Source organism: Pagrus major, chromosome 13, assembly GCF_040436345.1.
Source record: "Pagrus major chromosome 13, Pma_NU_1.0".
Taxonomy (NCBI): Eukaryota; Metazoa; Chordata; class Actinopteri; order Spariformes; family Sparidae; genus Pagrus; species Pagrus major.
Window position 1 is genome coordinate 9,700,922 of NC_133227.1, and position 15,589 is coordinate 9,716,510.

Genomic DNA, 15,589 nt, shown 5'->3' on the forward strand with positions numbered 1-15,589 from the left:
GGGCTATTAGACCCTCATCCATAATGTCCCCTCGCTTTATCACTGCCATGAGAAAATGGGTGAGTTAAACTTCCACCAGTGAGCAGAGAGGCGATCAGAATCGAAAATGGTATCGATTGAAATATGTGAGTCATATGTCAGCATGGTGCTGTATCTGGGCGTCGCAGGTCACTGAAAAAAGAATTACGATCAATTCAGGATTTTTAAGCCTTTTAGAATCACATCACTTCTTTGTGTTCATTTTTGGTGCGAAGGATTTTAAATAAAGTGATTGCTCTTAGTTCACCTTAAAAATCAAAAATAGATATTTTTCCTCTTCACTGTAGTGCTACTTATCCATCTGGTTTGTTTGGGTGTAAGTTGAAGAATTTTGGAGAGATTTCTGCCTTCTTTCAAAAATAACGAAGCTAGATGGCAGCGGGGCACGGTGCTCCAACCACCAAAAAAAATTTGAAAAACTCTTTCCAGAAATCATGACCCGGTTACTCAAAATAACCCACAGACCTTGTTGTGAGCAGTCTCATGTATAAGCTATTTTCTTTCAAACCCGCCAACCATATCAGCACGGAGAAGGAAGCGTGCATCTACTAATAGACAAGAGGCTCATGCTCATGACAGCACATTACTGGCGTCCTCCTCGGCTGAGCTGTAAGATTGGCAATCTTAGTTAGCTTAGTTACATAGCCTTTCGTCCACGAGTAGATGCATGCTTCCTTCTGTGCCATGATACAGTTGGCAGGTGTAGTTCGGAATGAAGAAAATAGTTCCTGCATGAAAGTGCTCACAACAAGTTCTGTGGATTATCTTGAGCAACCGGATCATGATTTCTGGAAAGAGGCATTGCGGTCAAGTTTTTCAAGTGTACCTAGTAGCACAGTGCCTGTACACATGCTACCTAGGATGTTTTAGAGGACTGTGTTGTCTGGCATAGTTGACCCTCCTGTTTTTTTGTTGTTTGTTTGTCTCACAAGTGTAATTATTGTGTAAATGCTGATAACACTGAAATACAATAAAAAATAAGTTGTATCTTTTGGCGCTTTGAGCACCATAAGCGTTCCCTGTCTACTTCTACTTGTACTTCTACTTTGACAAGATCTTCTGATATCCATAATTTCCCTTCTCAAAGTAAAATTGATTGCAAAAATGGGCTGCATGGCATTCTAGTCTATTAAGGCTCCTTCTGATGGGAAAATTGGTATTTGTATCTCTTCATTAATGAATTTCTTCATGTATGATTGTTGTAAGTGCAGAAAGATGGGATGAATTATAATCTTTCATTGTCAATTGATCCAGTAGTCTGAGAGAAACATACCGCCAAACAGAAAGTTAAAACCAGTAAAGTGCAACATACTGTACACAAGCCATTTATTAACAATATGATTAAGACAAGTGTGTATCCCGCTCTCACCTTGGAGTGTGCGATGGACAGGGTATCAACCCAGACCCTCCACCCTCCCCATTCGTATTTGATAGCATGGTAGAGCAGGATCCTAAAGATGTTGTACACCATCTCGGTTATTTTCTGCTCCTCTGGGTTCTTGGGGTTGATGTATCCGAGGGAGAACATCCAGTCCTGCCACACGGAGCACTGCAGCAGGCAGCTGGTACACAACACAAACCATGCATGTGAGTTGGGCTGCTGCACGCGCTTGATTTTAAAACACGACAGTTGTAAGAAGCAAATGACATGTAGTTGAGTAAATGAAAGTGTGGTCATTTAGGTGCTCTTACCGCCGGTTTTCGCGGCTGTTACTGAAGAGTTTTATCATGTCGGAAAGAAAGAGTCTCCTGACTTCCATCAGCTCGGCACTGGGAGAAGAGTTCTTCAGCAGGGTGGCCACTACCTTTAAAATCACTGGAAGGGAGAAAAAAAACAGATCAGTGAATGGGCAGAGGAGGGAGAGAGAGCGATAAATGTGAGGGACAGGAGAGTGCGAGGTAGATCAATAAGTGGGAGATGGCAGCAGCAGTGTCGGCGTCTGAAAACAGGCTTTGTTGTTTGTTTACTCGCATTAAAACAACACTGCATTATTGGCAGACCAAAGAACATAGAGAGACAGACAGATTATTCAAGCTGCAGCGGGTTTTTTTTGTTCTTACTGGGATTCTGGATCTTGACGGTGGAGTCGGGCTCAGGGTGGGGCTTGTGAACCACCTGAGTGCAGACCTGCTCTGTCAGAATCTGCACAGACAGACAGACAGAAGATGAATGGCCGCTGATTAAATGCCCCGACGATCACAACTCAAAACAGACAGAAAGGGCATCCCTTCACGAAGACCGCCAAACAATTACTCACCTCATACAGAGTGTTGTAGGTGGTGATGGAGACGGTGTTGGTGTGCATCATCAGCCTCTCCCCCAGCAGTGTGAACAGGCTGTGTGTGTGCATGATCTCCACCTTCCTCCTGCAGGAAAATACACACACAGACAGATTGCCACTCATGAGAGAATTTATGACAGTCGGAACTGACATTGATTGTCACCGGCCTGACGATGATCCGATATTGGCAGGTGGCACCATGTGGCCCTGTCAGCTTTGACGGGAGCAGCGAGGACAAGAGACGAATACCAACAAGAGAAATTAACAAGAGGCATTAACGGAGCGCTGCAGGAGTCGCTGGGGCAACGTTCATGTGGCTGCAAATGATTAAGATTGGCTATTAACCTTGCCGGTGGGCGAAAATTGTGTCTCTAAGAGGCTTTTAAGTTGAGAGGCTCAGAAATAAGGGTTGACTAACTTGAGTGATTTTTTTTTTAACTGAATTACATGAATAATGCTCAAAGCATATTCCTGAGTATAAGCAGGTCATTGGAAATGAGAAAAGCAGCAAAGTTTGCACAATATCTTAATTCTAACCAAATAATTCAGCTCTCATCATGTTTTTAATTAATTTTTCAGTCAGTTAGACAATCAGTCAATTTTACTTCCTTTTAATACAGTATAATTACATTTTACAGAGAGTGTGAATTGTTTTGGACAAACCCACTTGTCTATTTGAACAAATTAAATAAAAAAGGGCGAACAGAAAATATATTACTGAGAGTATGAAGGCACATTTTACATGGAAATTAAGGCATTAAGTGTACAAATCTTGCCCATAATAAGATGTCACAATGACTGAGATTAAAAAACATTAAATCAGATGTCGAAGTAACTTCAAGACTTCCATCAGTTGGAGGTTGGAAGTGTCACGTTTGGATTTTTTGTCATTCGTCATTTTGTATTTCCTATTTTTTTTGGTAATTATATCCTCACTTTCTACTTCCCCCCTCTGTTTTCCCACTTTTTGCTCCTCACCTGTGTTCCATCAGTTAATTGTCGCCTGTGTATTTAAGCTTGTGTTTTCTCTCTTTGTTGGTTGATCTGTTTTGCCCCTGTGTTTCCTGCGCGTCTCTCCTGTCCCCCAGTCCTCTGTACTACTTGTGCCCACCTGTGTTGTTGCTTTGTTGCTGGGTTTTGATTCCCTGCCTTTGCTTTTTGGACTTTTCTTTGCCTGCCTTTCTTGTTTGCATTTCATTTTTTGGATTTCATATTTTTGTAATTGGACTTCCAGTTTCATTAAAGCTCACTTTTGTCTTCAATCTCCCTCTCTCTGCACTTTGGTCCTCACCATTCTGCTACTGTGACAGGTGGACTGTTGTATCGATAGAACCTCATCCACAACAGCTCGTTCTGTTCACTAAGTGATGCCCTGATTCATTCTGCTTTCAATCAGTATGTGAGAACAAGGGGCTAAATGTAAACTGTACATGCATATACTGTACACATGCAAAGCAACAATTCTAATAATAATACTGCAGGAAATAAAATTCATTACGATTATCTCAACAACCAAGAGAAAATTGCAAGTAGTTTTTTATGAGTTAACATCTTAAAACAGCTCTTTTTTAGACATGACATTGACTCTCATCGGCTTTATTTGTCAGGGTCAACAGAAAAGGACCCAAACAAAAGATACGAGGAGGCTGGCTGGTAAAAGCAAAAGGCGAGCTCCAAAAACAGAGCTGACGTCCAAACACAAAATCCCCAAAAATCCAAAATGAAAGTTGCAAACGGAAGTTCACACAAAGCTGGTGAGAAAAGGAAGCACAAACAGATGAAGCAGGCAAGGGAAAATCCAAGAAATAAGGGAATAAAAAAAAAGAATAAAGTTAGAAGCCAAGGCAGGAAGAAACACAAAGAAAGGAAGCAGAAAGTAAAACATGACACATGAGGCGAGAACTACAAAATAAAACAGGAAATAACTGAACCAAGAACCCAAACCATGACATTTTAATCTGTGAGATCGATAAAGACATAAAACAGAGTCAGTGGCTAATAGCACAAACCCTTATTTTTTATCCTGTTTTTAAGCCAATGAGTCATCAGATAATCAGTAAATCAAATGAAAATAGATTATGTTTGATTTATCTAAGCATTATTAAAAAACATTCTGAAAATATCTTGAAATGTCCTTCAAAATGTTACCACTTGGCTGTGTTGTGAGTCAATGACAATTTGGATCCATATGAAATTTCCATAAGCATTGTAGTGATGTGTAAACTTAAAGAGGCAGCCCCACATTGAGCAGATGTTAGGTATGAAGGTGGAGGGCTCAGGTGCAGCTTGGCAGCCTGCTCCCGTGTCGTGCTGCGAGAGGCGTGGGTGTCACACGGGACGAATAAATCCCCCAGCATTCATTGCTGCTCATCAAGGTCCCACCTCCCTGCCAGTGCACGCTGTCGAAATGATTATTCCGCCTGGACTTGATGATGAGGACATTATCTTCGCGAGCACACACAAACAAACAGTCGTTCCTAAGCTCACTGGAGGCTGGTGTAGTTTTTCAGTTTTTACTGCAGAGTGTTTTCTCACACTCGGGGTAGTGTGACCTGATGCAGTATTTGTAGTAGTTTTATTTGTGACGGAATAAGAAGATTAAGTTCTTTAAGTGCTCCCTTATTTCAGTGAGTCACCATTTTTACTGAGCTCCTGACACCACACAAAGGAACAAACAGTGACAAAGAGGTACTGACTTGTGACCAAGGTGCTTGAGGAAGTAGCCTAGGACTTTGAGGGCTTGGACCCGGATACTCTCGCTCTTTGAGGCCAGGAGCTTGCAGATCACCCTGTAACATGTCAAACACACAGCCGAACTGATTACACGTCAATGAAGGGATTAAAACACCGAACATGGAAGTTAAAAGGAGTTCAGTAAACACCTGCTCAAAACGAGACATGTGCGCTGACTGCAGCGTCTTTCTTCAAAGGAGGGAACTCAGAGGGCATAAAGGTAAAAAAAAATGGTAAGACACAACAGTTCTCTGAGTAACACAACATTTACCAGCAACATCCATGTGTGGTTGTGCTCTTGGAGACTAAGCAGCACAGTTGGAGTCCATTTTTGAGAAACAAACTGCTAAGCTGAAATTACCCTTTGTGTATACAGCATCAGTATTTTAACTGAACAAAGGCTAAACCATACAGTAAACCAATTTTATTGTTTTACTGAGGTTTTTTATTTCTCATCAGACAAATCATGCCACAAATTTTTGTTGTATTAATGATGTGTAATGAAGGCAGGATATTTTACAGTTTAAAAAATAAATTTGCAGTCTAAAATGACCACAGTTCACTGAAACAACAAACTCTGATATATAAAAGATATAAGACACACTATATTTGTACAAAATGTTGTTCGGTAGCTCTCAGAGACCAGCAGCAATATAAAAATACAAGAAAACAAGAAAAGTTAAAAACAAGATGAATAAACAAATAAATAAGCAAGATAAATAAAATGAGGTAGCATCATCTATTCACAGTATGTATTGTGAATAAGTAAAGTACTTGGCTGTAAAAAAAAAAAGCTACAGCCATCGGTTGGGCTCTAATAAAGATACAGGCCGAGAGTGTAATTCTGTATTATCAAACATGCTCAAATGATTGGTTTCATGTGCCGGCTGTTTTTACTGAGTTTGGAGAATCATTTTTTTCTCATTGTGCACCTGCAACATGGAATAACATAAAGAACAATCTAAAGCTTCACTTATTTTTACCCTTAGCCCAATTTACATTTATAAATTCACTTTATTTCAGCATTCTTCTTTTAGTTGATTCATTTGAAATGTAACTGCTTTATCTATTCTTTAGGTTTTATTATTTTACTAATTTGGCTTTTCAATATTTATACTTTTCATTTCCATTTTATATTTAACTTTCTTATTCTTATTTCTGAGTTTCAATGAAAGTTGAATGAGTAAAAACAGAGAGTAGGAGCAGGGGAAATGGAAAAAAAGGGAAAGAAATGAATGTATATGTATATACGTACGTGTGTATGTGTGTGTGTGTTTGTATATACATGTATACGTATATGCATGTATAGCATGTGTATGAGCGCATGGACAAAAACAACTTATTTTTGTTTAAAAATACTCAGTAGTTAATGTCTCTATATATTGTAATTAATATTGAACTGGGTGTATATTTGTTCTGGTAATGTAACAAAAATACATAAACAGCAAAAAAAAAAATGTGTTCAGATAGACAATGATTTAAATCACATTTAATAAAGTGAGATAATATGTGTCGGATCTGCTTTTGCATCATATCTTCTCATGTGTGCGTCTGTGTATATGTATGCAGCAATCACCTTATTCCATTTCTCTGATCAAACGCAGGGATCATGGATGCTGGGTGTTCAGACATGAGAGCCACCAACAGCTGGAGCACATCGTGGATATTCTCATCCTGCAGAGAAAAGAAAGCAAGTTCAACAGGTGAATGAAGGAGGGAGAGGAAGCCCGCTGGGATGGAAGAACAGAAGGTTAAGAGGACAAAGAGAAAGGTGTAGGGGTGGAGAAGGAGGGGAGGGGATTGCGGAGGAGCAGGTGGTATTTCAGAGCAAGAATAGATATAATTGTTACAGAAGAGTAAATTCTGTTCAGTTCATTGTTGCGCTGTTTTTCATGCTGCTGCGGCGGCAAAGCTGACTCACACTCTTGCTCACTTAAGTAGACCAACTCCAGCCCACAAATCATAACGCACATTTTGCCACCATTTTTGCCTCCACTTAACCGCTCGCACTGCAGGAAGCATTTACCTCATGCATGGTCAATAGGTAGTTGAGGATACTCTGCAGCTCATCCTCCTTAACGCCCCGGTCCTGTGAAAGAAACACACAAAATGCTCCTTTAACTGAATCACTCATGATCTTTGTTTGTTTTTACATCTCATTAACTTCAGACGACTTCAGTAATCCTGTTCTTTGTTGATGCTTGTTAACCGTGAAGCAGCACCAACCTCAGACACACGAATGTAACCGCGGGAAATCAATATGAGCACACACACAAACACAAAAGCCACAGTGCTTCTTTCAGTCTGCTGATCTATAATGTGATTCTCCACACGCGCCAGGGATCCTGTACCTTCAGTATGAGCTGTTTGAGGAAGAGAAGCATGAAGGCTCTGAGCGAGATGATCTCCTTCTGGGATGGTCGTGGTCCGTCTAAACAAAACACACAAACAAAAGAATAATTTCCTGTTAAAAATCCATTTTTATGCACGATAATGATCAGCTAAATATGTCTGCAGCTCAGTCTGAGTGAGCCCTACTGTTTACTGATAACAGGTTTTTATTAGGCTTCCTGGAGAGCAGAGAAAAACATGTTAACACACACACACATACACACACACACACACACACACTCTCTATGATAGAACTGTAAATCACTGTCATTAACTCCAGAGGCATTTTGGCAATCTGGATATTTTATAGTTGTACTAATCCAACTTATTACAGCAAAGACATGGCAATTTACAAAAAATTTGATTGATGGTCCGAATGATCCAAACCAAACAAGCGCTGTAATCCACTGTACTGTATCTGCTTTAAAGCTCTGGCACTCGTCAGTTTGATTGCTTTGCTGTGAAGAAATAATCAAGCTAAAAACACAGAAGCATCTGACGCATAACACGAGCAATTTCTCATGTGAAGTCATTGCCTCTTTCTAAACGGTGTGACGTCTTGGAGCACTTAACTCCATTTTTCTGTGATTCATAACTTCCACAGACCTCAATTGCCTTCAAACAGGAGACATATAATGGTCATTTTCAGGTTCATAATTTTATTTTGGGTTACTACCAGATGCTCTGTTTTAGCTCCTGCTCTTTGAGAATACCCAGTCTGTCTCCTGATTGGTCAGCTCATACATGCCTGACCCAGCACCGCTAACATCAACAGAGCAGCTGTGGTAAATCAATTCAATTCAATTCAAAAGTGCCAAGAAACTAGCCACTAGGCGTAAATGTTTCACATGTATGACATGGTGACGTGGTGTGATGTCACAAAGTCACAGAATTAAAGGTGGGACTACTGACGAGGCGTTTCAGGAGCAGTGTTTTCTGTGGGAGAGAGGAGCTTCTGTTAGTGCAGACTTTGATCCTTTTCAACCTTCATGATCTTTTAAATGCACAAGAAGCTATATAACACACTGAAGGAAAGGATAAAAAAAAGGCATAACAGATCTCCTTTAAGAGCCACAAGTCTGTTTTCAACTTCTGTGTTTGTTCATTCTGAAATATAGCTTAAACAGGCTTTAAAATGCTCATTACATCTGAAACTATGGCGTAGCAGCACTTGTTTATGAAGAAAACTGACAACTCAGATGTTGGCATTGCATTTTTTTACTCTTGTAAATTATATTTCATCCATTATTGAGGTGTTTTATGTATTCGCCAGATACACTAGAAGCTTAGGGATGTGATGAATCGACTCCAAACGGCCGCCAAATAACTGACTAATGGAATATGGCGCCAAATAGTCCAAAAGATGAATAGATTCAAATCAAAGCAAGAATGATATAAGTCCCACCTTTTAGAAATGCAAGATGAATTTTTCTCCCTCACTTTCCTATTCGTTCTTTATAACTTGATAAAACAGTTAGTACACAATAAACCTTGCAGGCTACCTGTGTTCATCAGCACTCTACATTCCCAACAGAGGTTTTTTAATTTTATGAGGCAACAATAAACATTTATGATGTCCGGCTTGTGTGCATTTGCCACTGCACACTTTGCTGTGTCAGGACGTTTGGATTCAGCCTTATTTAATGCGAGATACAAAGGGAGTGTTTATTGTGAGCTCAATGAAATGCACCTTAACCCATATCTGACCCATAGCTGCTTAGCCAGCGGAAGTGGCCTAAGAGAAACATGAAAGAGTGAGGGTGTGAAAGGAAGAAGACACAAGGCTTCTCCCTCCGTATCTCCGTCATGCTCTGCCGGCCTTCAATCATGTGAGTGTGTACGTGTTTCAGTCGGTTCACCTGCTCTGCACGAAGCCAAAACATGACACCGTAGCGATCCCTTGTGATCCATCATCCTTACGCATCAAGCTGGTACATGTCGGCGGAGTGGCAACACTCACCATCCATCATGGTTACGCAGCAACTCTCTGTCAACCCAGAGCATGGATGCACCAGGTGCTACCAGGTCTCTTATTAATAGGATTTCAACAAAGCTGATTTTCATCAGAACTGCTTCTCAGGGGGCAGCTTTAGTTATCATCTTTTACTTATTGAAGTTAATTTCAATGAACTTATTCTGCGTCTGTTAGTGCGTGAGTATGTTTTGACTTTTAGAGCCTCGGAACAGCTACACACACGTTTATTTGATTCAAAAATATTGTGAACATCTGCAGTTTTTTTCATTTGTTGTTGCGCTTAAAAATTACTTTTGGATACCAATCAAATGATATTACAGTCAGGTTTTACAGGCTTTAAGAACTGGCAGAACTTTTATGTCATTAATTTGTTTAAGCCGCATTCTTGTTTCAGTCAATAGAAGCCATTTAGACGCTGTTTTGGTCTTATTATAATTAAGCTGCTGGGTTCAAAAGCAATATTCCTGACTGGTGCGAAGAGCTCGGGGTGTTGTTATTAGGCACAAACCAGGTTCTCCCTTTGTGTCGCCCTGAAAGCGTAAAATCTGAGGAAAACTCAGAGAGGAACTTTATATTTTTAACCATGTTCAAAGCAGGTTCAGGGTAAAAACATACTCATACAAAAGATGCTGTTTGGATTCAACCTCATTACTTTAAACTGTACAATTAAATAAATTCCTGCCCACAAAGCCCATCGTATGTTCAAAACATCTGCCCATTGCTATGCTAATTAATTCCATCAATGCATATCACACTCTTATAGTATAGTCAAGTAGACACATATGCAGACTTCCAAACCATAGCTTTTAACGGCCATTAGTATGTGTCTGAGGCTAATTGCTACCGTTATCAGTGCTTCTTTATTGGGCTAAATCCCAGCAGTCAAACAGCAATATCGCCAAACAGAAAGGGAAGCCAGACAGACACTTGATTAGAAATTCCAACGGCTCCCTTGGATCTGCCAATCACATCTGTCTGTTGCCACAGCAACGCGGGGATGCATACTCATCCTCGGTGGAGGGTCCCGGGCTTAAGAAGAGGTTGATTAAAGTGAAAGGCCTGCTCTGACCTCTCTGTTCTCAGCTGAATTACAAAAAAAGAAAATATATAAAAATCTGATTTGTCACTCTGCGGTGCGCTTTTGTAGTTTTGTTTCCAAATATACTGTATCTCACGGGAAGCACAAAAGGATGTGCAAACATTTCAATTCAAAATAGAAAAAAAATAATTACACAGGCAACACTGTTATTCTAATGAAGAAACCATTTTTTACCACAAGAAAGCATAATTCATTCTCTTTTTGTGCAGAGGTCTGATTCACTCTCAAATACACAGAAACATTAACTGCTCAGCATGCCTCATGAACAAGGGAAGGGAAAGTTACCCAATCACACCTCCAAACACATGCATGTGTCTGTTTCTGCCAATCTGCACAACCATTCAAAGCAATTACACTTTCAGTTAGCTATTCAAGTCCCATTGGTTGTTTACTTTGGGTTTTTCATGAGGTTGTTTTCAGCTGTGAGCTAAGCCTCTAAGCCCATCTTAAAAAGCTCATCTTTTCGCAAAGTAATCACTGCTCGTTGGGCAACTGCATACAATTAAAAGCAATTAGTAATTGCTGCATTTAACTAGGGGTCCTGCAGAATAAAGGTTGAATAAAAATCAAGTTGAAAATTGGTAATAGAAAGTGTCACAGTTCATCAAAACAATGAAAAATGCTATGGCTGTCAAAGAAAAGGTTCTTTCTGTTATGAAACACAATACAACAATCACAGTTAATCATTTTCTGTTGGAACTCATCTACTTTTGTCATGACTTATATTTCATACTGCTGTGGAAGGACAGTATCATAATTCATTATTATCTCATGTTTCTCAGGTGGCTATAAACTGCCTTCATGACAAGCATGAAATGTACTTGTTAGCTGACAGAGCTCCACAGGAGACAGACTTTTAACAGCTGTTTTAACAGCAATCGGGGAAAAGGAAGAAGTCTTTAACAAGTGCGTCAGAGTGATGATTAATGTGTAGACTCAGAAATAATGTAGATTTAGCAGAAAGATATTAACAGTATGGCGTAGTGTGACTGTTGCCAAGAAAAATCTCATTAAAATATGCAAACCTCCTTCGCTCTATGTTTTAATCAATGGAGGCCCCTATCTAGTAACCGTATCTATCAATCGCACTAATGGAGAGACAGCAGCTACCCTCAAGAGAGCAGCTGATTTAATGCAACCTTGTATCAAGTTGAGTCAACCCAGGTTTATTTGTATGGTCTGATATCACACACAACGTCGCAGGAATCCCATTTCAGAAGACTAGACTGAATATAACTGCAAAAATGAACATTTTGCATATAAAAGAGTCTTACTGTGGGTCTTTTTGGGGGAGTTTGTATGTACAGTACTACCTTCCCTCCATAGTCCAAAGACACTCAGTTCAGGTGAAGACTATTCTCTAAGTGGGCGGGGGGCATGCTTCCTACGGCCATACTGAGAATAATGGCAAGCACTTTTCGAGCAATCTCTACTGAAAGGCATTCATAGAGCTGCACTTAGTTGTACACACAAAAAGGGCCAGGCATAGTTGAATGATGAATGAGAAAAAAACTAGCTCAAGAAAGAAGTTCAAACCCTGCTTGCTTTCTCACCTCTCCACACTTGGCAGCATGATTGTCGGATTGTCAGTTTCGGAAAGTTAATAATCGGACACAGCCACCTCAATTCTGAGATCAGAGAGGTGTGAAGGGGTTTGACCCGGCAACACCTTAAATTGCTCACAGGTGTAAATGTGACACTGACTGTGTCTTTGTGCGGTAGGTCTGGCAGCTGTGACTCAGGAGTTAGAGGAGGTCATTTACTGATCCAAGGTCAGCGGTCTGAGGCTGCGGCAGCACGATGGCCCCCAATGGCTGTTCTATTGATGCGTCAGTGTATGTGTGAATGGATGAGCATTGAAATATCAAGGGGCGCTTTGGTTGACAAGTCAGCACCTCGCATGGCAGCCTCTGTTATCAGTGAATGAATACAAGTGTGAAGTGTGAATCTGTAGCACCATATAAATGTAGGTCAATTTTCCATTGACCATAATGTGACAGGCTTCTGCTGCCTGTGACCTAATAAAGTCATAGAAGATGGATGGATGGACAGGCGGCTGGACAGATAATGTAAATACGTATTGCATTACCCCACTACATGTGTAGATGAATGGCATAACGCCATGCAATAAAATAACTTGAGGATGCTGTAAAAATGTTGCATCACAAAGACTGTTTAGTATGTGTCATGGTTTGGGTTTTAGGTTGAGTAATTTCCTGTTTTATTGTGTAGGTTATATGCTCGTGTGTCACGTTTTACTTAACACTTCCTGTCTTTGTCTTTTTCCCACTTTTTTTCCTGTTCACCTTCTATATTTAGTCCAATAAGTTTTCCCTCAAGGGCACACAACACTTACCAGATTTGCACGCTTGGACAAAATAGGCTACACCCTCTGACAACCATGCAAACACCGACTGGCTGCACCCAATTGGATGAACGCCACTTGCAGCTTGTTTGGAAACTTTTTCTTTTATTATGAAAGCAGGGCAGCTAATGTGTGTCTGGCGACATTTTAGGCAAGAAATAAGTAAAGCAGTTGCAGGATCTGTCTTCATTTTAACTTGACAACAATTTGTTTTTATAGTTTTCAGAGTTTCCAAAGTCATTGTGTTGAGATAGACGCCCCTGATTTGCATAAAGTAGCCAGAATTCAACTTTATGCAAATGAGGAGCTGGTAACAGTAGCAGCTCGTCTCTCGAAACACAATACTCAGCTACCACAATGCATTGCACAGCTTTCTACATAGACAACCAGTGCACACGTAACTTTACTTGTTGACAGTTCGTCTGTTTTGCTCCTGGTGTCTCTGTGCTCGCTCCTCGTGTTTTCTGTGTTCCCCAAGCCTCATTCTAGTTTGTGTTTTTTCGTTTTTTTGATTTGCCCGAACCTGTTTTTGTCAATTTTGTTGCCTGCCTTTGATTTATTGTGGTTTCAGCTCTACATTATTGAAGCTCATTCTTTGTTTCTGCTTCCTGCCTGCCTTAGTGTCTTGCGTTGGGGTCCTATTTTGATAACCATAACAGCATATTTAGCACGATGAAGAAAAAAGAAGGGATTGATTGTGTACAAAGTGGGAGAATTTGAGACAGAAATGTAGAGAGGGAATGTCAAGTACTGTGCAGACAGACTATAGGCCCATATACGTATGTAATATACAGTATAAACAAGGTCAGGAATAGTGTCTTTAACTCTCTAGTGGGGTTCATTAGGAGTGTGAAAGGGACTGTCATTGTTCTTGTTCCTGTTCCTTATCTTTTGTTCTCTCCTCTTACAGCGACCATGCCTTTTGTGTGCAAATTGTGTGCACATGTGAACGTACCAAGACCTTTGGGGGTGATTCCGCTGCACTCCAGCGGGTTGATTGCCCAGTAGTAGTACTTCAGAGTGTGCATCAGCTGCAGGACAGTACCCACACGGCGGATGGTGGTGTAGATGGTGGCGGTGCCAATGAACTCCGATGACAGGTAGGTGTAGAGGGATAGCTGGACCTGTATACACACATATCCAATAATACAGTAGATATAAACACATACACAAAGGTTGATGGACAAATACAAGCTGTCATACACTTTCTGGCGAGAAACAAGTCATCTGTGTGTATTAGGTTTTACTGTGAAAAGGCAGCCACAGGGGAATTATAGGAAACTTCCCTCCAGCAAAAGCACCGATGTTTTCTGCTTTGTGTTATTTTTTATCTTTCTGTGCCTGAAGCCGTCAAGCATCTGAGGAGCTTCTTACACAGCCCTGACATTTAAACAGGGCGCTCTCCAATTGCTCATTTCCTTCTTCCCTCCTTCCCTGCCTCCTGCTGTGCCCGTCTTGTTCCCTCTCTTAATATTCCTCTAAAGGATCCTTGCCATCGTTGGTACAAAGACTTAAGTCTGCTGCAGCGGCTGCTCACAAATCTCGGAGCTCATTACAGTGACCATGACGCCAAGGACCAGTCTTAACGAGGTAGCTCTGTTTAAGCAGATGAAATTAGCTGAGTGCCGCCACGGTCTGAGTGTACCGCAACATAGCTCATCATCGAGAATGGAGAGTGCACTCAGCTGACTTAAATGGTTTTTATTACATTTTGTTGCACACATTGAGCTCATGTGTTTATCTGATGTGATTTACAACAGGTTTCAGCTCGAGACAAGTCTGAAGTTCCTTGATCGTGGCACAATGATTTGTATAATTTAATGGAGTTACCCTTTAACGTGCCCTAAAATGCTGTTTATTACATCAAAATATGGCAAAATCGCACAGCTGGAGCCAGGTCAAAATAAGATTTTTTTAAAGCTTACAAACACGTCAGCCACTGATGTCAGTCTCCCTCTTAAATTCCTTCAAGCCCCTTAGTAAAAAGGTAGGCATTGGGATATTTGTGCAAATCCAAAAACCTGTTCATATCTAAGTCTTTCATACTGTTGTTCTTTTTGGCATGCATCTCTACCCCAGCTTTGCAACCTGTTGGCTAGTTGGTTTGTAGAAGGCACCCACGAGGACACCATGTGTCGCAAACCGGGATAAAAACCCCAACTGAGAAGCATATTCTGAGTGCACTGTATCAAAAATTCTGCTAAAACTCGATTAATATCCTCATATCCCATATGTCTTAATAGGAAAATGCTACTTTCAGAAAAAGGCCTAGTTCTGAATATCCAAACAGAATAAGGTGTTTACCACATGAAATTAGGAATACTGTGGCCATATTTTTAAAAACAGTGGAAGATTATTGCTGTAACAGTAGACTGGGATCATGTTTATGTGCTTCGTAAAGAAAACAGGCTCTTTATTTTGAGTGAGAATTCATGAGGGAGACATTATGAGAGATGGGAGATGAGATTCGGATGTGATTTCTTCAAGTGTTTCATTAAGTCCTGAATGTGACCAAGGCTATTCTTGCCAATAATGAAGGTGATAATAATACCCTGAGAAGTGGAAAATAATAAAGCTCAGTGGGAGACAGAACGGCAGAGTGAACGTAAGATTAAAGGATTAAAACACTTTTTGTTGCTGCTCAGTATATCTATTATGCCTCTCCTTTTCTCACCATGGCCCTACTGAATGTGTAAAGCTAATTT

General features: G+C 40.5%; 1 protein-coding gene across 2 annotated transcripts in view; it reads right to left on the bottom strand.

The window, feature by feature from the left end:
* Window positions 1–15,589, bottom strand: part of nbeaa (neurobeachin a) — a 109,864-nt gene that overhangs the window by 34,590 nt on the left and 59,685 nt on the right. For both annotated transcript variants that reach the window (XM_073480099.1, XM_073480100.1), the window contains exons 13-21: window positions 13,840–14,008; window positions 7,406–7,485; window positions 7,081–7,143; window positions 6,631–6,728; window positions 5,018–5,110; window positions 2,298–2,406; window positions 2,101–2,182; window positions 1,732–1,855; window positions 1,409–1,601 (exon numbers count right to left, since the gene is read on the bottom strand). In XM_073480099.1, coding sequence (XP_073336200.1) covers window positions 1,409–1,601; window positions 1,732–1,855; window positions 2,101–2,182; window positions 2,298–2,406; window positions 5,018–5,110; window positions 6,631–6,728; window positions 7,081–7,143; window positions 7,406–7,485; window positions 13,840–14,008 — 1,011 coding nt within the window. The remainder of the gene's footprint in view (window positions 1–1,408; window positions 1,602–1,731; window positions 1,856–2,100; window positions 2,183–2,297; window positions 2,407–5,017; window positions 5,111–6,630; window positions 6,729–7,080; window positions 7,144–7,405; window positions 7,486–13,839; window positions 14,009–15,589) is intronic.